At 48.2% G+C, this 26057-nt stretch overlaps 1 protein-coding gene across 1 annotated transcript; it reads left to right on the top strand.

Moving 5' to 3' along the window:
• Window positions 1-1409: 1409 nt before the first annotated feature.
• CPA5 (carboxypeptidase A5) lies at window positions 1410-25964 on the top strand. The gene is made up of 11 exons (XM_049781427.1): window positions 1410-1513; window positions 2877-2958; window positions 3940-4074; window positions 15748-15855; window positions 17331-17432; window positions 19051-19152; window positions 19832-19942; window positions 20544-20634; window positions 24779-24978; window positions 25209-25293; window positions 25683-25964. The coding sequence occupies exons 1-11, from the start codon at window positions 1410-1412 to the stop codon at window positions 25868-25870; spliced, it is 1308 nt and encodes a 435-aa protein (XP_049637384.1). The 3' UTR covers window positions 25871-25964.
• Window positions 25965-26057: the final 93 nt, after the last annotated feature.

The raw sequence follows: 26057 nt of genomic DNA on the forward strand, positions 1-26057 counted from the left end.
TTCTGTTTCTACTGAAGTTGTCTGTTACTTGGGCGAAAGCACACCTGCTTTCTTTCTCTAGGCCCTTAAACCCTGTGCTAATGTCACTGTCTGAGAGCCAGGGTTCTTGGACAGTTTGGCGTGTCTGAACAGCTGAACCAGAGAATGATGGAGTAGGTCTGGTGGGTTGTGGGGTAGGGCATTGAGTTCATAAAAGAACCACTCTCTTCTCACACATGGTGTGTTACTTGGTCCTCTGGGAGAGAATAGATGGGGGGGGGGCTCCTGAGAGTGGTTGGTGTCAGTTAAGTAGCCTTTTGTTGATGTCCTCTGCCAAGCAACTTGCTTAGCTTTGTCTCTGCCTCCTCTGTACTTCCCATGGATTTCCTGTTAGCTTCACCATGTGCCATTCAGGCATCTTCTTTCACCTTAGCCTTCCAGTATGACAGCTTTGTGAATGGGCCTCGCCTTTCTCCCTCTCTTCCCAGGGAAGACCATAAAGGAGTGCTGAGGCAGTGATGATGGGGGTGGGTACAGGGGAGCACAATGGTGGGGAAGGGTCTGTGGAGAACTCAGATAATGACCACAGTGACCTTTGAGTCCAGTCCAGACTGTTACCTCTCCACGGGCACAATGGTGACCGCCTGTGGGGAGAGAAAAGGGACTTTGGCTGAATTCCTTCGCAAACAATAGTCTGGTCCTTTGTTGCTCTCTTCATTCTCTCTTCTCCTGCTCCCCCTTGCCAGAGAGTGAGTCCCTAGGTCCTCGGGTCCCAGCACAGCTGAGACTCAGAACAGAAGCCTCTGGAATAATCATACCTTCCCTTAGGGCAGGCTTGGTCAAGCAATTCCACTCAAGTTGTCTCATCTAATACCTCTTCTCCCACCTTGTGAGGTAGGGAGGGGAGATACTATGAACCCTCTTTGATGAGTAAACTGAGGTGTAGATGGAGGCAATCTTTGAGATAGAATGTGAGTTTGGTGGCATCAGGCCCTTGTTTGCTAGGAGGCTGTAGCCATGGGCAACTGTGAGCAGAGAGGGAGGGGGGAGAGGAGGAGAGTCCTGAGGGAGAAGAGCAGCCTTGAGGGAGAAGAGCCCTGGGGAGAATGAGAGCCCTGAGGAGATGCATGAAAGAACTTCTTCACTTGGTCTCTTACCTCTCTCCTCAGAGGCAACCTTCAGGGACCAAAGAAAGTGAAGGGTCTTGCTTTCTTTTTTCTTTTCCCTTTTCCCTTCTCAGGGGAGGGCTTGTCTAGAGGTGGGGAAGCCCCCAATGTCACCCCAGCTCTCCTCACTCTGGGTCTCCCCAGAGAAAACCTAATGCTTATTCTTAGGTCCAGCGTGTCAGCCTTTAGGTGCTGTGCTGTCCTGAGGCCTGGGTCATGCCTGTCAGTTCAGGAAAGCCCTGAAGTTCACCTGGAGGAGGAAGCATGTGGGGTGCCCCTGGACGAGGCCTGGCCCCTGTGGAAGGCCAGACATTCCTGGTCTGCAGTCTTATCCTGGCAGCTGCTTGGGGACAAATGAATTTCACGGGGTGAGTGACTGCAGCCCAGGGGGGTAAGAGAACCCATGAGACCCTGGGGGACTCTGGAGTTTCTTCCCAATGGGGGTTTGGTTCTGGCTGTCCTGCTGGGATCTGAGCCAGACTGAGGGAGTCAGAGCCTCAGTTCCTCCAGGCCCCCCCCCACTTGCTGTCAGCTCTCCATCTCTAGTCCAGGGGGCAGGACACATGGCCCCTGTAATCCAAGCTCTTCATGGGGTCAGTGGGAAACTGCCAGGTGCCAGGAGTTCCTTTAAATCATATGTAATTTTTGTGTATATTTTGGGGGTGAAGTGGGAAAGAGGCTTATAGCTTTCCCTAAAAATTTAAAGTCTGGCTGGAGAGATAGCATGGAGGTAAGGTGTTTGCCTTGCATGCAGAAGGACAGTGGTTTGAATCCCAGCATCCCATATGGTCCCTTGAGCCTGCCAGAAATGATTTCTAAGTGTAGAACCAGGAGTAACCCCTGAGCGCTGCTGGGTATGACCCCACAAAAAAAATTTAAAAAAAAATTAAAGTTAAGGACAAGAGAGATAGTGTAGGAGTTAAGGCACTTGCCACACATGCACGAACTCTAGTTCAACATCCAGCATCATATCTGGGTCTTCTGAGCACAGAGCCAGGAGTAAGCATGGATTATCACCAGATGCAAACCCTCCCCTTTCCGGCAATTTTTAAAATGTTTTTAAGCATTCCCTGAATAACTGTGCTTTGATTTCAGCTTGCTGGGGTGTGAGCCTTAGATCTGGATAGAAAGCAGGGGGCATCTCCAGCCCTCCCATTCTCCCTCTTTCCTTCTCCCTTCCCTTTGCCCCAGTCCTCCACCCCCATTACTTCCCATTTTTCTTTTTCTACTTGGCCTAGGGGTTCCATGGCAGGCTTTAGGGGTCCTGTGGGTGCTCTGTCCTTGGCTGCAGGACTTTGTGCTTCCCAGAGCTTCTTATTCTGTCAGGGATGCTAATCTGCAGGGGACAGGGTCTCTGTCTCTCCCTCCCTACCTGGCCTCCCACCACATGCCATCTCCCCTCCCACCTCCTTTCTTCCTTGCTCCTCTCTTCCCTTCCTTTATTTCCTCATCCCCTTAGTGCCCTTCTTCCGCTCTCCTCTCCCTCTCTTCTCTTTCCCCTTTCCTTTCTCCTCTCCTCCCTCCCATATGCCCTTTTTCTTCTTCCACTCTTTGTCCCCTCTTCTCTCCTCCCCTCCTCTTTTACCTTTCTCCCATCTCTCTCTTCTCACCCTCTTCCCTTTCCCTATTCTGCCTCTCCATCATTTCCATTGTCCTCTTCCCTTCCTCCCAGTAGCATCCCAGCCTTCTGGGTATCCTCTCCATTCTCCTCAGTGTTCCCTCTTTTCCCAGAGACCAGGTTCTTCGCGTCATGGCTAAAAATGAGAAGGACCTTTCACTTATCAGGGCCTTGGAATTCCTGAAGCCCCAGAAGGTAAAGACTCTTTAGAACTAAGTGAGGGAGGACAGATTCTCAATTCCCTCATGGCTCCTCACCACCTGGGGATCCCTGTTCTGTACCATCCCCCAAACCCCAAACCCAGGTTGAGAATTCTTGGCTAAAGATCACTTGACTAAAGATCCAATGTGGGGTCCCTTATCTAGAAAGTGGGAGAGCCTTTCTTGGCTTTCTCATTCTGTCCTGGGGTAGGGGGGTAACAAGGACCTAGAGCTATACAGGACACATGTCTATGGTAGAAGCATCACAGGGCCCAGAGCTTAGAGACTCATGAGAAATTTAAATTTCCCTAGCACCGCAAGGCCTAGAGCCTCACGGCCCATATCTGTGGTAGGAGAGCCACAATACCTTGACCCATCTAATGTCCCACGACAAGAGGCTGTGCTCATAAGGCTGTGTTTGATTTGGGGGTGACCCTGTCCACCTGCACCCATGTTTCTCAGGACACTCATCTTTTGCAAGTGTCCCAGGATGGAAAGATGCTTTCTTGAACCAGCATCAAAGAATTGTAAGGACTATTGAGGGCCAGTAGAACTTTCTGTGACACTTACCCACTCTCCCAATTTTCTGCACCCAATTGCTCTAGGACCCCCATCTTCCAGGACTTCATAATCATTCTCTTCATCTGTCAGTGAAGTAGTAGACCTTAGTTTTTGGAAGGCAAGAGGATCTGGATTAGGGATTGGGGTACAGGAATCCTCCCTTCTTCTAACCAAGTACACGAGAGGTTTGGGCTCTCTATCTGGTGATATTACCAGGTGTGAATGAAGCTAAGAGAAAAGGATGATAGAAGGCAGGACAGATGTAGGGATTAGGAGGGTTGTATTGTTCTGGTCTCTCAGCTCTGAGGTTCTCATTATGGAACTGGGACCCCCTTGAGCTATCTGTGAGTTCATGGCTTATAGTCCTTGTAGGACTCTGAGGAAATGGGTCCTTTGTCCTTTCTCTGTTGACCAGGTGGACTTCTGGCGTGGCCCAGCCAGGCCCAACCTCCCTGTGGATATGCGCATTCCTTTTTCTGAGCTGAAAGACATTAAAGCTTACCTGAATGCCCACGGCATTGCTTACAGCATCATGATCAAGGATATTCAGGTGAGGACCAGTGCAGGCGCCACTGGGGGTAGCTGAGAACAAGGCTGCACATGGGATCATGTATAGCTCCAGCTAAGAAGGTTGACTTGAAGAGGGGGAAGACAGACAGAAGGATTGAGCTCAGTCTCTCAGATTAGGCATAAAATCCAAGTCTCTCATGTGCAATTCATGCACTTGACCACAGCCACCACCCCTAGGCCCAGATCTTCACCAGGGCCCCTGAGTAGGCAGCTCTACACATTTCCCTATGTGAAACTGACCACTCCACCCTCCAGTCTCTGTTGGGTTTCAACCATGGGATCCCAGGAGGTCCCTCATGGAGAGAAGCTTGCAGAGCTGAGAGGAGCCTCCCACACTTAGTTTTCCTTCTGTTAATCTCCACTGTGGGGTTCCTTCCTTCCTTCCTTCCTTCCTTCCTTCCTTCCTTCCTTCCTTCCTTCCTTCCTTCCTTCCTTCCTTCCTTCCTCCTTCCTTCCTTCCTTCCTCCCTCCCTCCCTCCCTTCCTTCCTTCCTCCCTCCCTTCCTCCCCCCTCCCTCCCTCCCTTCCTCCCCCCTCCCTCCTCCCTTCCTCCCCCTCCCCTCCCTCCCTTCCTCCTCCCTCCCTTCTTTCTTTCTTTCTTTCTTTCTTTCTTTTTCTTTCTTTCTTTCTTTCTTTCTTTCTTCTTTCTTTCTTTTTTTCTTTCTTCTTCTTTCTTCTTTCTTCTTTCTTTCTTTCTTTCTTTCTTTCTTCCTTCCTTCCTTTCCTTCCTTCCTTCCTTCCTTCCTTCCTTCTCTCCTTCCTTCCTCTTCCTTCCTTCCTTCTTTCTTTCTTCTTTCTTTCTTTACTTTCTTTCATTCTTTCTTTCTTTCCTATCTTTCAATCTTCTCTTTCTTCTTTCTTTCTTTCATTTTCTTTCTTTCTTTCCCTTCTTTCTTTCTTCCTTCCTTTCGTCTTCCTTCCTTCCTTCTTCCTCCCTTCCTCTTCTTTCTTTCTTCCTTCTTTCTCTGTTTCTGTTTCTTTCTTGCTTGCTTTCTTTCTTTCTCTTTCTCTTTCTTTCTTTCTCCTTCCTTCTTCCTTCCTTCCTCTCTTCCTCTTCTTTCTTCCTTCTTTCTCTCTCTGTTTCTTTCTTTCTTGCTTGCTTCCTTCCTTCCTCTTTCTTGCTTCCTTCCTTTCTCTCTTTCTTGCTTCCTTCCTTTCTCTCTTCCTTCCTTTCTCTCTTCCTTTCTCTTTCTTCTTTCTTTCTTTCTTTCTTTCTTTCTTTCTTTCTTTCTCTTTCTCTCTCTCTTTCTCTCTCTCTTTCTTTCTTTCTTTCTTTCTTTCTTCTTTCTTTCTTTCTTCTTTATTCTTTCTTTCTTTCTTTCTTTCTTTCTCTTCTTTTTTCTTTCTTTCTTTCTTTCTTTCTTTCTTTCTTTCTTTCTTTCTCTTCTTTGTTCCTTTCTGAAAAGCAGTTGTAGCATTTAACAAGCCTTCCTTTAGGTGGGTTTAAGCTACCAGGACATAGACTCTTCTCCTGAAGAATTTGGCTTTCACAGTGACAAGTTGCTTCAGGAGCTTTCCCTTCCCTAAAACTTTGTAGTAACCCAATTACACCACATCAGGGATAGGAGCTGCTCCAGTCTTGTGTTGGGCATTAACTATGTCTGCTTACTGACTAAGGTCCATATTTAGTTGGGCAGGAGCTTTGATTTTTCTCTAAGCAATAGTGTCTCATACCCACTTTCCCAAAGTAACCTGGTTGATATTTGTCAAAGTCGATCTTGTGGTGATGCCACCATCATTACCCAGATCACCCGGATGTTTTAGTGCTTGCTGATGCAGTAGTGGCCTTGGCTCATGTGACCCCCCCCCCTGCGTTTTTGGGTTATCCTCAGTCTGGACAGCATGTTGGCTGGGGAGATAAAAGAAAACAGGGCAGTGTTTCACTCAGGCACCCCAATCTCCCACCCCTATCATTGCTGCCACTCCCCATTGTATTTTGGGGAAGAGCAGTTTGGCCCATACCCAGGAGGGTTTCTTCTGGCTCTGTGCTCAGTGTGATAACTGGTATGATAACTCTTGGGGGACAATATAAGATGCCAGGAATCAAAGTGCAAGGCAAACGCCCTGCCTGTTGTACTATCTCTCTAACCCTCTTCTCTGCACCTTTTCTGAACCCTTTATCCTCTATTTCCCTCCTTGGATTCTTTCTAAAGCAATTCTTTCAGGGATCTCTTGGTGGATTAGTTCTGTCTGCATTCCCCAGACACCTGTGCAAATGTCTCCTCGAAAACTCCCCCCAGCCCCCCAGGCTGTGCTGCGGCTGTTCTCCTGGGAGGGCTGTGTGTGGGAACCCAAATCTTGGAACACACACCACACTGGACACCACATGCCAGGGATCAACGCATTAGACACCACATTCCTTTCCCAGGCAAACTGACTCCGCTGGCCCTTCCTCCTCCACAGGCACATCTGTTTCCCAGTCTCCAAGTGAGGGTGTGCTCTTTCTCTAATTAAATCCCCCAAACAAAAAAAAAAGGGGGGGGAACTCCTACACACAGTAGAGCCCTCCCAATCAATAGGACTGAAGGGTCATTCTCCAACAGAGTCTGCACTGTCTATGGGAGTCTGTGTTTGGTCCTAGGCAGTGGTCAGCCCAGAATTTCTCTCAAATCTCCTACTGACATTAGTGCCTCTGATGGCCCTAGAGATCCTCACATCCTTGCCCACAGCCTTCTCCCGCCATCTGGACTACCTCATCAGCCCCTTCCTCAGGGTGAAGCAAGGAATGGGGTGCCCTGGACTCCTGGTCCTAAACTAGCCAGACAGGATTTTCACCAACTTCTCTTGGCTCTGACACTGGCCTGGAACTCTATGTTGGCATGGAGAGAGGGGTGGGGAGGCTGCTGTGCAGAGATGATTTGGGGTGATGCATATGGTGGTGCCAACAGGAGGTGAAGGGCTTGTTGGCCTTGAGCTATGGGTAATATCAGTCATGGACTTGTTCTCTCCTCAAGTCCTTCATTTTCTGGACCTTATCTAGCAAAAAAGTTGTCTGCCCTATAGCAATGGTCTCAAGTTTATGACTCAACTAGTAGGTGTGAGAAAAGGGGTTCCCATGGGGCCGGGTAGGTGGCGCTGGAGGTAAGGTGTCTGCCTTGCAAGCGCTAGCCAAGGAAGGACCGCGGTTCGATCCCCCTGCGTCCCATATGGTCCCCCCAAGCCAGGGGCGATTTCTGAGCGCTTAGCCAGGAGTAACCCCTGAGCGTCAAACGGGTGTGGCCCAAAAACCAAAAAAAAAAATAAAAATAAAAAAAAAAAAGAGAAAAGGGGTTCCCAGAGAAAGTAGATTGATTAAAAACATTTTTGGGGGATTCTATTTTGTTTGGAAGCCAAGGCTATTGATGTTCAGGGCTTACTCCTGACATTGCATTAAGAATTACTCTTGGTGGTACTCATATCAAATGCCAGGGGTGGAATCCCGGTTGACCATATTGGCTGTAATACCTCTTAGGTTCTAAGAGCTGATTTATTATATTTTTGGTGAGCATACTCCCAAAGGTGCCGGAGTTGGGGTATGTGGGGGTGATGCAGTGCTAAAATTAAACCAAAAACTCCACAACAAAGCCTATGCTTAATCATCTGAGCCATCTCCTGGGTCTGAGGTGTGGTGCCAGAGATGAAAACCAAGAAAAATGTACACTATTAGGTGAGAGGGGTGAGAGGGAGGGGGGAAGTAGGGGAGAAGGAGAGAGAAGGAGAGAGAGGAGAGAAGAGAGGAGAGAGAGAATAAGGGAGAGAGGAGAGAGAGGAGAGAGGAGAGAGAGAAGAGAAAGGAGAGAGATGAGAGAGAAGAGAGAAAAGAGAGAGAATTCTATTGAGTATTTTGGCTTAGCACCCTCCCCAAAACTCTTCAAGGGGTTATTAGGAACTATTTTGACAACCCCAACACCTACTGTGGGCCCAATCATTTTACTGGGTCTTACTAGATGGGAAAGGGGAAAGAAGGGGTGTGTTTGCTAGCTAGATCCTGGCTGGGAGGTTAGGAGGTATAGGCCGGAGGAGAGTTTCAGGAGAGTTTTCACAGGAGGGACATGCACCCCCTACTCAGAAGGACATTGAATTAGGAGAGGTGGGCTCATACCTACTGTGTGTTGGCCATGATGTGAAGTGCAAGGTTTCAAAGAGCAGCCACTGGCATCCAGGGGAGCTGATGGGCTGGGGGGTCGGGGAGCAGAAAGGAGTAAATCAGCGGTGACAATGGAGTGGATGAGTGTGCTGATGGAGTGGGGCAGGTTGCTATGGGAGCGAGGACAAGAGGCCCCTCAAGTCCTGCTCTGAGAAGGCCTTAATTGCCATTGGGCTGAAGAGCCGACTGGGGGTGGGAGTGGGGGCAAAGAGGGACAGAGATAAAGAAGGGGTCCCCCTCTCCACCTAGTAATGGCACCAGACCGGAAAACAAAGGGCATCACCCACCAGGTGAAGAGATCAAGATTTTATTCCCCAAACTAAACAGCTGGGGAGCCTGGAGAGGGCTTGACCGGTTCAGATTTGCATTTGAGAAAAATCCCTCAGCTGGTGATATTGTTGGGTGCAGAAGAAAGAGTGACAGGCAGGAGAGGGGAGGAAAGGGCTGGGCCCAGGCAGAGAATGAGCAAATTTTGAGTGAGCTTTATTTGCATTCAATTTTCCTGTACCTCTTGCTGATTTTTTCCATTCTTTTGGTTCTCTATCTCTGTCTCTGTTTCTCCCTTTGTCTCTCTGTCTCTCTGTTCCCCCCACCCCCATGAATCACCATGGAAAAGCTTCACTTGAGCAATCAGCTCTGTGGATTTTAATGGCTTTTTTTTTCTGATTACAGAATTAATAAATATTCATGCTAGATAATTTAGAAAATAGGGGAAGCACAAAGAAGAAAACAAAAATCACCCCTGCTCTGACCGGCTGGGGCAAAATACAATTTAGTGTAAATTGTGCTTCACCAATTTCCCCTTCTACTGGATCATCCCTATTAGCATATAAATATAGAGTTATTTCTCTCATCTTATGAAACATAATCCCCTCTTGATCCCTTCCCCACCACCGCACCCCTTCACCTCTCCCCTTGCATCTCTGTTGTGGAGCCATACTAGAGCTTGTGACTTTCCTCTCTGCTTTCGTCCCTTCTGGGCCAGATGACCAGCCCCCCACTTCCCACAACTGCGGTGACAATGTCAGCAGATCCCATTCAAAGTTCTTTCAGATTCCAGCACAGCTGGTGTTTCTCTTCCTTTGGTTTAACTTGCTTCTCCCCAGGTTATCCCACCTTACTGGCTGCTCCTTCATGGTTGTCATCCTGTTTTCCATCTCTGCCCTTAATGCTTCCTCTGTCAGTCATCCAGAATGCTTGTCTAGAATCCTTCCTGAATGCTCCTGTTGGTCCCCCTCTCCTCTACTCCAGACTCACTCATCCAACTGCCTCGGTTCTTGGACATCTAATGGGTATCTCTGACTTGCCACTACCAAATTGATCTCCAACTCTCTAGCTCACTTCCAAGATCTACATGTCTCTCTCCTTTCAATTCCTCAGACCAGAACTTTGGGATCATCCTTGACTCCTTTCTCACATCCCACTTTCAGTCCCTTGGCAAATCCCACCAGCTTTGCCTTCAAAATCTCCCTCTCTATATTTTGTACTGCCATCCTGAACCAAGCACACTCTCAAATCTTCTATACTATTCCAGCTGATTCAAACTGCCTTGCTCTTGTTTCCTTATATTCTTGTCTCAAACCAGCAACCAAGAAAACTCCTTTAAAAATACACAAGGAGGGCGCCGGAGAGATAGCACAGCGGCGTTTGCCTTGCAAGCAGCTGCTTTTGGTCCTGGGACCAAAGGTGGTTGGTTCGAATCCCGGTGTCCCATATGGTCCCCCGTGCCTGCCAGGAGCTATTTCTGAGCAGACAGCCAGGAGTAACCCCTGAGCACCGCCAGGTGTGGCCCAAAAACCAAAAAAAAAAAAAAAAAAAAAATACACAAGGGAAAAAAAACCCCAAAAACAAAAACAAAAGCAAAAACACAAGGGCCAAAAAAACAAAACAAAACAAAACCAACACACACACACACACACACACACAAACACAAGGGCCAGGGCCAGAGCAATAGTGCAGTGGTAGGGCATTTGCCTTGCATGCGGTTGACCCAGGATGGACCTGGGTTCGATTCCAGGAGCCCCATACGGTCATCCCAAGGCCAGGAGCAATTTCTGAGCACATAGCCAGGAGTAACCCCTGAACATCACCCAGGTGTGGCCAAAAAAAACCAAACCAAAACTAAAACAAAAAACAAACACAAGGACCAGAGTGATAGACATTAGGTAGGGCATTTGGCTTATATGTGGCTGACCTGGGTTCAATCCTTAATATTCCTTATGTTCTCCTGAGTACCACCAGTAATGACCCCTTAGCTCAAAGCTGAACACTGCCAGATGTGACCCCTGAACCAAAATCAAACCAAAAATACATAAGACCATGAGGGCTGGAGAGCTCCTGGTCTGGAGTACCTGCTTTGCAGGCAGGAATTCTGGGTCTCCCATAGCCAGGAGAAACCCATAAGTACCACCAGGTGTGACCCAAATCAAACAAACAAAATAGAAAATCCAGCTGTGCTCCTTTGCTGACAACTCCCAATGACTCTGCAGTGTACAGAATAAGGCCCAGTGGCTCCAAAGGGTAGAACAAAGTCCAGTGACTCCATGTACAGAGGCCCAATGGATCTGCAGCACAGAGGGGTTTAAGCCCATCACCATTAGACATGATTTGCCCCTTGTCCCCTTGTCATTGGACTGTTTGGTCCTTGCTCATTCTGCTCCGGACTCCTGGACCTTCTAACTGTCCTCCAACCTCCCAGCCTATATCCACCACAGAGCCCCGTTGCTGTTCAGCCATCAGGCCTTCACACTTGCTGGGTCTCAGGTCTGGATGAGCTATTTTGGTAGCTCTTAGTCCCTCACTGCTTTCATAACCTTATTCACACCTCACTTTTTCACCCCATTTTAAAATTTAAAATTTGGAGCCAGAGCAATAGCACAGTGGTAGGGTTTGCCTTGCACAGGGCCAACCTGGGTTTGATCCCAGGCATCCCATATGTCATCCCTTGAGCCTGCCAGGAGCAATTTCTGAATGCAGAGCCAGTAATAACCCCTGAGCACTGCTGAGTGTGGCCCCAAAACAAAAGAAAAAACAAAAAAACCACTTAAAATTTAGTGCTAGAGAGAGTTCCATGGGTCAAGTGCCTGCTTTGCATGCAGATTGGAGCCCTGACATTACCTACACATGATCCCTTGGACAATGCCCAGGAATGATCCCTAATGAACAAATTGGGCTTCACCCTGAGCACCACTGGCTGTGCACCCCAAACCCCAAAAAATATATATGTATATATATGCATATATATACACACACATATATATATATATTGTTTGTATTTGGGGGCCACACCTGGTGATGCTCAGGAGTTACTCCTGGCTTTGCACTCAGAAATTGCTCCTGGCTTGGGGGATGATATGGGATGCTGGGGATCAAACCCAGGTCTGTCCTGGATTAGCTGTGTGCATGGCAAATGCCCTACCACTGTGCTATTGCTCCAACCCAAAATAAATATATATGTATATATATATATATATTAAAATATTTTATTTTTTGGCTTTTGGACCCCACTGATAGTGCTATGGGCTCACTCCTGGTTCTATGCACAGAGATCATTCCTGCTAGTACTCAGGGGACCAGATATACTGTTGGGATCAAATTGGGGTTGACTATGTGCAAAGCAAGTGCCTTTCCCTCTTACTATATCTCTTGCCCTTTAAAAATTATTTTTAAGTTACACTTTTCTGCATACTTGGGTCTCTCCCTCTGCTCCCTGGCACTCTATAGAATGAATTATATAGTTCTTCGAGCTTCTATCCTACATTTACAGGTCTGCTTAGTGCTCTTGCTCCCCTCTCAGTGAGCCCTACCAACACTTCCCTTTTGTGTGCTACATTCTCCATTGTGTCCCAACAAACACATGTTTTGAATCAATGAATCAAGGAGGTTGTAGGTGGCAGTGGGGTGATGAAGGGAGTGCCTCTCAGGGGTATAGGGAAGACAGGGCCTGAAGGGAGGTCGAGTGTGGGAACAGGAAAAAGGCCGAGCAGGTGTGGGTACATCCTCGCAGTGACCTCCCATGGGGAGCTTTGACTTTCATGGCCCAGCATCCTTATTTTCTCTCTGGAGGAATCCATATTTCCACCCCCAAATTTCCCATCTAGGGGGTAGAGGCTCTGTCACAGAATCTTGGGTCCCCTAACAGCCTATGTTGCTCCTGTCATGTCCACAGTCTTCATCCTCATGCCCCACCTCATGGTGGCTGGCACTTACTGGCAGTCTTGAAAGCACTTGACATGGTTCCGCTCTTCCTGTCCTCAGGAGAATGAGAACGCTGGCAAGTATGTGTTATAGTCTGGTCTAGCATGATGTCCACTTTATGAGGGGAAACTGAGACCCAGATATATTGGTCATTAGTGAGAGCACTAGGGCTGCTGGACTTTTGTGCCATCTGTTTCCTTGGCAATCACACCATTTGTTTGTGCTGTGTTCTGACCTCCCTCTGTCTCCTGGGTCTTGGCTTCACTGCCCCAGATCTGAAGTGTCCCCCTCATAAAGAATGGCCTGTCGTGGTCCCAAACCCTGAGAGCTGTTTCTGCAAACATTAACTGTGGAACAGAAAGCTGGAGACACTAGAGAAGTAGCTTCTAACATCACAGAGTTGGGAGACTGCTTCAGCTCCCCACCCTATTTTTGTGCGTTTCATGCCCGTGGCTGGCTTCTCTCAGCTACTCCCTCCCTTCAAGCCTCAACTTCATCATTGTGGGGGAGACAGAAAGGGATCCTGGGCCACCTCCTTTCCCTCAGACTAGAAGTGCCTTTCTTTTTAGCCTAATGTCCTCATCCTTCCTTATTCTTGTCATAAATTAATTCACACCAAGGTATTACTTTCTCTGTCAGGTTATGGCTTCCAGGGAGGCATATGGCTTACTTCTGAGTTGTGTCACTCCCCCCCACCCCCCATGCGCTTTCTCTGAGAAGCCTGACAGGACTGTAATTAGGCATTGCTGAGCCTGTGGCAAGGCTGCCTCCTCAGCTTTCCAGTCCCCTTCCCACAGCCCTGTGAAGGGAGCAAACATCTGTGTGTGTTTGGGCCAGGGAAGATTAATGTTCCTGGAATTGGGGCCCAGCTGTGAGACCCGAGTATTCCCAATTTGTAAGCTAGTGTCGTATCCATTCACAAGGGGTGAGGGAGTTTGGAAAGTTATTTGCTGCCTGGTGCTGACTTCCCATTTGCCTCCAAGCTGTTGTGTAGAACAAAGGACACCCTCCCTCAGCAGTGAGAGCAGAGCGGTTTCCTGTGGGGAAGTACAGCCTCTGGCCCATTTCTTCCTCATTTCTCCCCCATGTCCCCCCACACCACCAACTTTATCTACCCTCCATTAGTCCCTAGGAAATTAGCTCCTAGGATGGACTCTTAACTTCATTCCCAGGAGGGCAAAGGAGTCCAAAGGAACGCTGATTTGGGGGGCTTGACCAAGCCTGTTTTCTCCTCTGCAGCTGCTCCCCACAGCTGGCACTGCGTGGCCCACAGGAATGGGGACACATTGGTCACGGGGGCCTGCTGAGATTTGGGTGGATTTCCTGGGAAGAAGATACATTTTCTTTGTTAGAGCTTCTTTGTGATTTCTTTCTCTTTTAGCTTAAAAAAAAAAAAAAAAAGAATCACCGTAAATTACAAATTCACAAAGATACTCATAACTGAGTTTCCGGGGCACAATGTCCCCACACCAATCATTTTGCCAGTTTCCATTCTCCTCTGTGGCAGACACTGTTTCCCTCCACTATTGTCCTAGGGGTCCCTTCCCTAAGTTATCACCCATTTCTACCTCCCAGGGGCCAGCTTCCTAGTGAGACCAGTTCTCTTGTTTTTCCTTTCTATTGCCTTGGAGCATTTGATATCCCCCTTCAGAAGTTAGTTTCTTTATATCAGGTTGTTTCTTTAAGCCTCTCCCCTCGTCCCCACACCCACCGCATTCGCTCCAATTTACCCAGTGACAACCTAGCTGGGGCAGGTGCCCCAGTCCAGCCAGTTTAATTAGAAAAGATCGCAAGGATAAAGACCAAAAGTCTCTTCATAAGAGTCTGGGCCTGGGGGCTGTTGGTCACCTGTCCTGGGAGTAGGTCTGCAGGAGTAGATCTGCTCTCAGCTGCACATGTTGGGGGGGGGGGGGAGGATGCCAGAGATGTGCTCTTATTCATGCATCATTAGGTCAGGCTTTAGTTTTAATTTTGCATCTTCATCTAGAAGCTCTTACTGAAGAATGAAGAAGTCCGTGCATTGCCAAAATGAGAAAAATAAAAGGCAAAAAAAGTGCTTAATGTCATACTACTAATAGGCATGGTTAACATATATAGTATTTCATTGGTTTTCCTGTACTTAGATCATGTGACTACCATTATTTTAAATAACATTATTGTTATTAATTTTTATTTATGTATTTTTTGCATTGTTGAGGGGTGAACTCAGGTTCGCCACATGTAACCCACATGTGTTCCCATCACTGAGCAATATCCTGGGTCCTAAATCATTTTTTCCCCTTGGTTTCTTTGCTCATGGTATTCAGGGACCATATATGGTGTCAGGGATAGAACCAAGGTCAGCCATGTGCAAGGCAACCATCTCACCCATTGTACTAGCTCTCTGAACCCCTAAATGTTTTCTAATGGCAAGAGTTTGGTGGACTTTTCAGCTGCTGCTAATATTTTGCCCATTTGTTAGCTTGTTTCTCTCAGGCACATAGACATAAATCTGTGTGTACGTGTGGTGTGTGTGCGTGCACACATTACACACCATTAATTTTGCAAGTAGCTAAACCCAGGCTAGGAATAAGCTATCAGGATGTTTACCTTTCTTTGCCCTTTAACATTTATAATCCTTGCCTTTGGCTCTATCTGGAAAATAGGAATTCCTAGCTGTCATCTGCTCAACTGGCCAGATTAACTGAGATAAGGAGACACTTGATAAGCTGAAGCTCTTCCCTAAACTGGACAACATTGAATTTCTGGTGAAGCAGACCCCTGCACCGTGCTTGCCCAGCACTCGGTAGACAAAGCAGCCTAGGCTTTCCCCACATTAGAGTGGCAGAGCTGAACCCTGGAGATTTCTGGAAAGGGATGAGTTTGTGGTGAAGGGCACTGGCCACTGACTGCAGTGAATTTCAGTCTGGGAAAAATGTTTCAGTATTTGTGGGTGGTCAGTGGATTCCTCCCTTGCTGAGCTCAATGGCATGTAGCACTGAGGATCAGATGCCAACTCCCAATGGATACCCATGCCACCCCTGATGGTGCACCCCCTCTTGTATTGAATGAATGAAAAACAGTTGACAGGTAGATCAGAATGTCTACACTAGCCATTCCAGATAGCTTTGATGCCAATTATTAGGCCCGTGGGTTTTCCCTGAAGGTGTGAAAACGCTGGAAAACTATTGTTCTTGATTGCTTTCTGGGAAAGGAGTTGATACTGGTAGTTGGGAATTGTCTATGTACATAGTTTGGCTTAGGTCTTGACGTGGTAACATTTCTAGTGCATGGGCAGAAACCATACTGATAACCAGCCTGGATCATCTTTTCTCAAATCCATTTCCTGCAGGTTTTGCTGAATGAGGAGAGAGCAGCCATGGCCAAGTCCCGCCGGCTGGAGCGCAGAGTCCGAAGTGCCAACAGCTTCAGCTATTCCTCCTACCACACCTTAGAAGAGGTAGATCTGCGCCACCCCCCACCCCTAGTTTGGGCTTGGACTCTGGGATACCTTCAACTCTGGGGAAAGAGGAGATGCAAGGTGGAACAATTATATAGTGGGTAGAGAACTTGCCTTCCACACAGCTGAGTCAGGTTTGATCCCCACCACCCAGATAGTTCCCTGAGCACTGCTAGGACTGATCCTTGAATGCAGAGCCAGGAGTAACACAGTCAAAAACAAAAACAAAACAAAAAAGAATGCCAAACGCTGGCTTTTAGATGACCTGCCACAAAACCTGGGGTTAAGTGGACAGGGCTGAAGGCAGAGTCAAGTGCACAGAAGAGCCTTCTGCAGAATTAAGTGGAACTGCCTTCACTTAGAGAGAATCATGGCTGCAATGACCGGCCAAGTGAGTGCCTGGTGGAGATATATGGCTAAAGAAGAACCAGAAAGCAAAGGATGTAGGTCTGGAGAGAATTTGGCACAGGCCCCATTGCCAGGTAAATGAGATGACACTGTGACATTACTTGCTCTGCAGAACCATCGCCTCACTTCTCACCTGTCTTGATGCCTATTCCCAGGGAATACATCTGTCCTTGTTCCTGCAGGAGAGGCCTATAGATCTCTCTGATTCCTGATCAGTGAAGCTGGTGGTTCAGTGCAAGGGCTGAGGATGCTATTTAAGCCCTGCAGTTCTGGGGATACCCAGGGCACCTGTGCAGTACTTGGGGGCCTCCAGAACCCATACCCAGTCATGTTCAGGGATGTACTTGACAATGCTGGGGTGGGTGGTGGCAGAGATGGGATACTGAGATTAATTAAACCCAGACAGAGTGCATCCTAGGCATGTTTCCTAACTGCCACACTACCTCCAGATCTCTGCTCTTTTCTATTGGTGTCAGGATAAATATCTTTCCTGCCTTCAAGGGCAAAAAGAGATGAAATGCCCAAAACCAATCCTAGGAGATCTAGATCTTTTTAGTGAGCTGAATGGGCCAAGAGACATCACTTTTCACAAGAATGCCTTACAGGCCAACTCTGGCAACCTAGGTAGGTCAGCCCAGCTGTGTTCCAGGTGAACGTAGCTTGTATGGGTCAGAAGGTAGAAATATGGGTCTAAAGACACAGCTGTCTTTAGGCTTAGAGAGTGGCCTCCAGGCAAGACTCCATCTTGCACTTCTTGGTCTTTGTTTTTGTGCCGTACCTGCTGTAATTGGGAATTATTGCTGGCTCTGTGCTCCTATCACTCCTGGTAGGACTCAGGGGACCATCTCTGATCCCAGGATTGAACTAGGGTTAGCCTCATGTAAGGATTAAACTGGTTGGCCACACCTTTTCTGCTGTACTCTCTCTCTGGCCCAAGTGTTGCTCTTCTTGATCTGGGTTCTTTAAGGGAGCTGTAGAAGTGTTCAGGAGCATGGCAAGAAGGAGGCTTTTCCAGGGGCCTGATTTCCATGGTTCACCCACAGCTTGCTAACCTTCCTGCCTTTCAGATATATAAGTGGATGGACAACTTTGTAACTGAGCATTCAGATATCGTCTCAAAAATTCGGATTGGACGCAGTGTTGAAAATCGGTCCATCTTTGTCCTAAAGGTAAATCTCACAGGGCTGGTCAGTGGATCAGAGTCTCTTTTTTAAAAAAAAATCTTTATTTAAGCATCATGATTACAAACATTACTGTAGTTAGGTTTTCCCCCTTCACCAGTGCAATCTTCTCACCACCAATGCCCCCATCTCCCTCCTCGCCTATTCCCTGCCTGTCTTGGAGACAGACATTCTCTTTCTCTCACTCACTACCATTGTCATGATAGTTGTCATGACAACTACATAACTAGTACACTATATAACTAGTGTAGTTATTTCTCTAACTGAACTCACCACTCTTTGTGGTGAGCTTCATATCGTGGGCTGGTCCTTCTGGCCCTCATCTCTATTGTCTCTGGGCATTATTGCAAGAATGTATTTTATTTTTCTTAAAACCTATACATAAGTGAGACTATTCTGTGTGTGCCTCTCTCTACCTCTGGCTTATTTCACTCAGCATAATAGCTTTCATGTCCATCCATATATAGGAAATTTTCATGACTTCATTTTTTCCTGACAGCTGCATAGTATTCCATTGTATATATGTACCACAGTTTCTTTAGTCACTCATCTGTTGTTGGCCATATGGGTTGTTTCCAGATTCTGGCTATTGTAAATAGTGCTGCAGTGAATATTGCAGAAGTGCAGAAGTCTTTAGCCTAAGACTGAGCTTCAGGGCTGGGAGTTTTAGGGGAGAAACCCATCTGTATCTTCTTGTTTTCAGGGAACCTCCACACTTGAGTATTGTGGTGTTTAGAGGCCTACCCCAGCAAGTACAGGCAGGTGACAGTGTGGTGACAGGGTCAGGAATCTGGACAGGAAGCAGGTTTGGAGGGACAGATCTGAAGAGTAGCAGTTGGCCCACATTGAGCCTGCCTGTTCCTGTTACTGCACTGGCCTCCTCATCACTTGTTAATGACCCAGGTCCATGGGTCTCATGTAGAGACCAGAGATGAAAGGAATACTGCCCAGACTTCACAGAGACCACTGCAGAACCAAGTTGGGGCAGATGGAGCAAGATGATTGGGCATGAAGGAGGCATAGCATGTAGAGACCCCAGGAAAATGACTTCGTATATGTGGCTCCCCCCAACCAAAAGCATGCAGGAGACCACAGGCCCTGAGTCACTCCTGGGTCTCTCCATAATATTGTGTGTGTGTGTGTGCATATTTCTGTGTGTCTGTGTATGTGCACATTCTTTTGAAGGCTCTAGACCACATCACCTGCTCCTTGTATTTGCCTGTTCCACTTCTCCTATGGCCCCCATAAATCCTCTTGGCCATTGTTCAAGACTTGGCTACTCAAAGCCTATTCCTTGCCCTCACAACTCTAGCCATGCCACCATCGGACCTTGTAAATTAGAGTCTGAGATCCTTAGGGTGTTCCTGAGCCTTTAAACCTTGGAGAAGCACTTACCTATCTAAGATGCCTTCAAATCCAGGGAATTCCCAGATTCTAGCTGGATGATTCCTCTGAGGGGTCAATCATGAGATCATGAATAAACCCATTCCCAAGTGCATCTACCCTGTAGGGTACCCCGACTGTCCTGGGCAGAAGGATACACCACAGGGACATTCCTATGGCCACTTCAGTTCACACCTATTGGGGGCCTGATGCTTTTTTCCAGTTCAGCACTGGAGGTTCTCTGCGCCCTGCCATCTGGATTGACACAGGAATTCATGCCCGGGAATGGATCACTCATGCCACTGGCATCTGGATAGCCAAGAAGGTTTGCATAGAAGTTGGGTGCATAGGGAATACCAGACTCTTTAAGGGCACCTTTAAAGTTTTTTTTCTAGGGTGCTGGAGAGATGGCTCAATGAATGGGAATGCAGGCTTTGCCTGCAAGAGGCTTGGTTCCATTCTGGGCACTACATGGTCCTCCAAGCACTCTCAGGAGCGACTCCTGAGCATGGCTGAGTGTGACCAAACTCAAGTTTATTCAATTTCTTGTTATAATTTTTGTAGTGCCAGGGATGTCATCCATATGAAGCAGATGCTATATTCAATTTTGACTTTAGTTAGATTCTCTCCCTTGGCTCTCTACTGTTACTTATACAGAGTTCTGTTCACATGTCTTCTGCCCTCTAGTCCTTAGAAACCCAGCCTTGGGGCTGGAGAGATAGTAGAGGGAGTAAGGAACTTGCCTTGCATGCAGCTGGCCTGGGTTTAATTTCCAGAAACACATGTGGTCCCTGAGCCTTACCATGAATGATTCATGAGCACAGAGTCAGAAGTAACCCTGTGGCTCAGCACAGAGCACTACTTACTCTTGCAAGTGGAGGTCCTGGGTTCAATTCCTTCCACTCTTGTACTGTCCCCTCTGCCCTCCCTTCCCCCTATCCCCAAGCCTTGAACTCACATGGAGGTTGTTCCTAATGCTGTGTGTGTGCATCCCTTTCTCACAGATTGTCATCGAGTATGGCAAAGACCAGGTTCTGAGCCAGATCCTGAACACAATGGACATCTTCCTGGAGATTGTCTCCAACCCGGATGGGTTTGCCTTTACCCACAGCATGGTGAGGACCTTGAGTGGGATTTGGGGAGGGGGGCACATATGGCAGCACTTCAGTTACTTCTAGCTCTGCACCCAGAAATTACTCCTGGCATGCTCAGGGGACCATATAGGATGCTGGGGATCATTCTGGGGTCAGCATATACAAGACAAATGCCCTACCCTCCATGCTATCACTCTGGACCCCAAATCCCTAAGCTTTGGGAAGCTGGTTTGAGTGTGCTGAGCTGTGAGTGCTGGACTGTATGTGAGGGGCTGTATGTGTGTGTGTGTGTGTGTGTGTCTGTGTGTATCTCTGTGTGTGTCTGTGTGGTTGTGTACAGGTCCCATTTTAAGCTTCTTGCAGAGAGTAGGCTCTTTAGGTTCAGTGGAGCTTTGCTCTCTGACCTCTTCCTTCTGCTTAGGGGGAGGCAGGTCTCTCATACCCCGACTTTGACTACTCAAAGAGAACTTCAGTCTCAGTCCAGCCCATGCAGCTCTGGAGACCCCTCCTTGTCCCTGAGAACTTCTCATTGGGCCAGGCTGTCAGAGACACCTGCCCCCCCTCCCAGTTCCACCTTGGGAATGGCTCAATGAATAAGGTTCCTTCTTCTGGGCTTTCTCAGAACCGCTTGTGGCGGAAGAACAAGTCTACCAGGCCTGGAATCTTCTGCATCGGGGTGGATCTGAACAGGAACTGGGAGTCAGGCTTTGGAGGTATGGCAAGTTGCTGGCCTGGGGTGTGAGTCTGGAGATGGACTTGGTCTTATCTCCCACAAACTCGGTGAGGTTGACTCATGGGCTAGGAAGAGGTGGTCAGGTGAGGAGAGTGAGTCATGTCAGGGCCAGGTGAGACAATGAGTGGAAATTGCCCTTGTGTGGCCAGTGTGTTTGCATGCAGCACCTTGCTAGGAGACATACTTCCTGCAGGTGGCCTAACTGCCAGGCACAGATCCAATATGGCAGGGAAAGGCTTAGGGCTTGTGAGTGTTCAGAATTGGCAAAGCCCAGGATTAGTGGTAGCTCCTCACATATGCTAAGTCCTCTCTTGAGACCTTACATCATAAGAAAAATGCCTCTAAACTCTTTCCTCCAAGTTGTGACTTAAATGGTACCCTATATGTTGCAAGTCAGTCCCTGAAGAGGTTGACTGATGGAGGGATGGAGGATGAGGTCTTTCCCCTTTAGCTCAGAGCAAGCGTCTGCCACCCTGTCTAGCCGACGGTTCTGAGGTGAAATGGCGGGTAAACAGCTCGCAGACAGTCAGGCGTGTGGAAATATTAGCTTTATTCAGCGAACAAGACTGAAGTCCAAAGCCTCAGCATCAGTTCCTGCCAAAAGCCTCCCGCCTTCCACAGACCCTTGTTTTTATCCCCCAGAATCAGGTACCACCCAATGGTGGGATCAGATACCACCCAATGGTGGAAGCAGAATCAGGTACTACCCTAGGGTGGGGTCAGAATGCCAGGTCACACCCTAGGGTAGGGCACAATCACCGATCAGGTTAGGGTCAGTAACATAATAATCCCCTAAAATATTTAAATACACAACACCTATAAAAAAGTCAATTCCTAGGGCCAGAGAGATGGCACAGAGGTAGTGTGTGTGCCTTCCACGCAGCCGATCCATGATGGATGGTGGTTCAAATCCCGACATCCCATATGGTCCCCTGAGCCTGCCAGGAGTGATTTCTGAACACAGAGCCAGGAGTAACCCCTGAGCATCGCCGGGTGTGACCCAAAAACAAACAAACAAACAAAAAACCCAAAACCAAAACAAAACAGTCAATTCCTTGGTGTCAAGACTGACTAAAGCCTCAGTTTTAAGTCTAGATGTGGTGACAGGAACCTAGGTCTAAGGTACCTACCAGTATCTATGAGGCTATCTAACCCCAGGGAAACCTGGATCTCTCTTCCATGGACTTGAGCATTGTTGCCTGATGACTTCTGTTCCTGGCATGGAATAAGGGACAATGGGGGCCAGGGAGGGACTGTGGAGGATCCTTGCCATTCTGCCCGGGAGCACAGTGATCTGCTGGGTAGGTTGATGAGGTGAGCTGGAACCTGTGGAGCCAATGGTGGTATGGGCCAAGGGATGTGCAGGTTGGGTTCCGGGAGGTGTCGGCCTATAGAGGCAGAACATTGCCTTTGTCTTGGAAACTCTGAAAGAAGGACAACTCTGGGGTTGCTGGAGGAAGGCCCCTGGCTTATGATGGCATGAAGGTGCTCCAAACCCAGGACTGTCAGCCAATTCCAAAAATGAGCTCCAAACAACACTCACCTCAGGTGGACCCTTCAGTACTAGCAGTGTCCATGGACCCCAAGATAGGTGAGCTGTTGGAAAGACAAATGAACCTGAAAGAAAATAACTTTTTTGAGCCGCACTGTGGAAGAATGTAAATCAGTGCATACAAAATGTAATCTCTCTCTCTCTCTCTCTCTCTCTCTCTCTCTCTCTCTCTCTCTCTCTCTCTCTCTCTCTCTCTCTCTCTCTCTCTCTCTCTCTCAATGTAGGTGTAGGGAAGATAAAAAGCTTGAGGAGACAAAGAGCTCCCCTAATCCCACTACCCAAAAATTACAGCTCTCAATAATTTACCATGTCCTCCCAACGATCTCTTTTTGTTACAAATCAAATTTTTAGAGAAGAAAAAATAAATAGCTAATGAATCCATTAGCAGGTACTCGTGAAACATGCCTGCTCAGAGGACCTGGGAACAGAGAGAGGCAGGCGCTAATTCCCATTTGGTCAGGGAAAGATTAGTTTATTCTGCTGAGCTCAAACCAGAACTAATGGCCTCAAGTGTTTCTCCATATTTGGACAAAGCCACCTGGCCGTTGGCAGGGGAACGGCTTTGCCGGCTGGGCTGCTGTGACAGACACCACTTCCACACATCCTCTTCCCCCGCCCCCGCCACTCTGCTCATCTGTTGCTACTTGTCATTCATCCCCAGTAGCAGGTGCGCAAACTCCTGCAGATACAACACACAGGGTCCCAGTGCTGGGGCTTGAGGGGCAGGCTCCAGATTGTGGGGAGCCTCACTCTCTGCAGATAGAATGCCTTTTCACCACCTACGCTACCCAGATGAGCTCCTGCAAACAAACCCACAGAGACCTGGAAGCCTAAGTTCACAGAGTGATGGGGCTGGTGGTTACCTGCGGTGCCCTCAACTACCCTTTTGGGGAGAAGTTTGCTGAAATCGTGCATCAATGGAGGTAGCCTATGTAGGCTAACTGCTGCTCTGGGCTTCATGGAGGATTCTCTGGCACCTTCAGCAGACTTTAGATGTGGGGCTGAGTCCTGACCTCTGGGCTGGGCTCATAGAGATTCATTTGAGGGGAGGACTAGGGGAAGAAAAGAATAGTTACCCCCCAAATGTCTATAATCCACAGAACTTGCTCTGTCTCCTTGGGCCCTGGGGAGAATGGCAGAAGGGAGGAGGGAAGAAGAAGCAAAGGATTTTGCAGGGGTCTCAAACTCGTGGCCCTCGGGCCGCAAATGGCCCTCCATACAACATTTTGTGGCCCTGCCCTAGAGGAATCTTTTTTTGTTTTGTTTTGTTTTGTTTTAGTTGTTTGGGTCACACCCCCAAATGTTCAAGGCTTATTACTGACTTTGCACTCAAGGATCACCCCGACTTTGCCTCCTGCGACCCGCAGGTAAATTGAGTTTGAGACCCCTGGATTAGGGGTACAGTAGGTAGGACGATTGCCTTGCATATATGGGATTGATCCAGGTTTGATCCCTAGCACCCCATATGGTCTTCTGAGCCTGCAGGAGTGATCTCCTGTGTACAGAACCCTGAGCACAGTGGGCACAAACAAATCAACAACAATAAAATATTAGAGATTCTCATGGGGATAAGGAGGGAAGGTGGAGTTTGACTAGAGGGCATGTGGCTTGGATCCTAGCACTGCATGGCTCCACAAGGTCCCCTCCAGGAGCACTGAGCTGCAAGTTACCCACAAGCACTATTGGGTGTCACTCAAAAGCAAACAAAAAAAGAGGGTCAGGCAGCAAAGAATCTGGGAGGAGCAATGAACAAACTACAATTGTAAGCAAAATAAAAACAAAGCTCTGCTCTGTCCTTTTCCCCAGTGTGAGTCCCCAAGAATAATTTTCAAAGACCTCCTGGTTCCAGCCTTGGGGCACCACAGGGTTCTATTGTCTCTTTTCCTGGCAGTGGAGTTTCCCAGGGCTCTGATTGTGGTAAAACTTGAGAAGACACCAAGGCCAGGCACTTTGCTAGCAGCCAAGTCCATCCCACAGCATGGAGGGTCCACAGTGGAGGCTCAGTTTAAGGGGGGTCACTAGAGAAAAGTGTGTTTGGAACGAAGACCTTCAGAAGCAGCTACTGAGGCAGGCTGGGGGCATGCCCTCTACCACTAGACTATGTCTCGGTCCCAGCTTGCCTTTCTAGTGGAAGCACAATGGGGATTTTTACCAACAGGTCCATTAAGGCATCTCTATCCTAGGCTATGGAGTAGCTGAATATGCTCAGGCTCCATATTGCTGAAGATTAGGGATGCAGCTATAACAAGTATCTCCTCAAAATCTCGGTGGTTTAGCAACAAATGTTTTTCTTTCATGCACCCCAAGAAGGCTGGATGCATGATTGATAGAGGGATACAGGCATTTCTTTGATGAGAGTTTTCTGTGTCCAACCTCACAGATAGACGAGACTGGAGACATTCACACTTGGCTCTGAAGACTCTTGAAGGACAAGGACCCTTCAGTTCTGCTCACATTCCCTTGGGTGGGAAAGTCTTCACAGCCAACCTATAGAGCAGGGGAGAAGGGAGATGCCTCCCTTGAATAGACTTGGGAATTCTGATCTTTTGGGTGGTTTTGATGTCGCTTCCAGGAAATGGTTCTAACGAGAACCCCTGCTCAGAGACTTACCATGGGCCTGCCCCTGAGTCGGAGCCTGAGGTGGCTGCCATCGTGAAGTTTATCACGACCCATGGGAATGTCAAGGCTCTGATCTCCATCCACAGCTACTCTCAGATGCTCATGTACCCTTATGGCCGTTCACTGGAGCCCGTTTCGAACTACAAGGAGTTGGTGAGAATAGCTGCTTGGGGCCTGGGAAGGCAGATGGGAGATTGCCTATGGTATTGGTTCATCTCTGCCTATCTGTGATAGGCAGGTGGAGGAGCTGCTTCTCATGAATGATCAGGAAGAAAGACATGCTCCTCCTCAGACCCATGCACACAACTATAGTCATGTCAGGAGGGATAGGTGCAGAGACTTGGGGAGTCCCAGACTCTTACCTACTGGGCATACTCTTGCAGTACAATCTCGCCAAGGATGCTGTGCAGGCCCTGAGAGCTGTCCATGGGATCGATTACCTTTACGGCAGCATTAGCACCACCCTCTGTGAGTGAACCCTTTACCAGCCGCAGATACTTCCACCCTCCTGGAGAACTACAGGCCTCACTGGCCCCGGATTAGAGCCTCTAATGCAGCTGGTTAAGACCAGACTGATTCTAACTTTGGCTAGAGGGGGCATGGGGTTAACGAGAAAGCAGCTGCGTTTCTTGGCAGGATTAATGGATGCATAGTTCCCAAAGTCCTGATTAGCTATGTCATTTCTTGAGGGGAAAGACCCTAGCTTTGGTGGTCTCAAAGAGCTTTCTTCCAGCCAGGCCATAATTAGGTCTGGTGGCCAGAAGCCTAAGTCCACTTTCGACTCAGGACTCCTCTTTGTCATGTTATAACATCTCGCTCTTCCTTTTGGGGACAATTCTTTGCCCTTTTATTTCCAGATGTGGCCAGTGGAATCACCGTGGACTGGGCCTATGACAGTGGAATCAAATATTCCTTTAGTTTTGAGCTCCGGGACACGGGGCGCTACGGTTTCCTGCTTCCAGCCACACAGATCATCCCCACAGCCCAAGAGACTTGGATGGCACTCATGGCCATCATGGAGCATGCCCTGAATCACCCCTACTAGCAACAGACAAGGCCTGAGTCTCCTCCTAAACCCCAATGTATGTTTCCCCTCACCCTCCCCTGACCCCTTAAAAAATAAAACCAAGTCTGAATAATCTTGGAACTGATGGTCGCCTCTGTGTTGAGATGGGCATGGGAAAACTTGAGCTGCCTCTCACTTCCTGGGCATTCACTATAAGGCATGGGGG

This window comes from Suncus etruscus, chromosome 1 (assembly GCF_024139225.1).
Source record: "Suncus etruscus isolate mSunEtr1 chromosome 1, mSunEtr1.pri.cur, whole genome shotgun sequence".
Lineage (NCBI taxonomy): Eukaryota > Metazoa > Chordata > Mammalia > Eulipotyphla > Soricidae > Suncus > Suncus etruscus.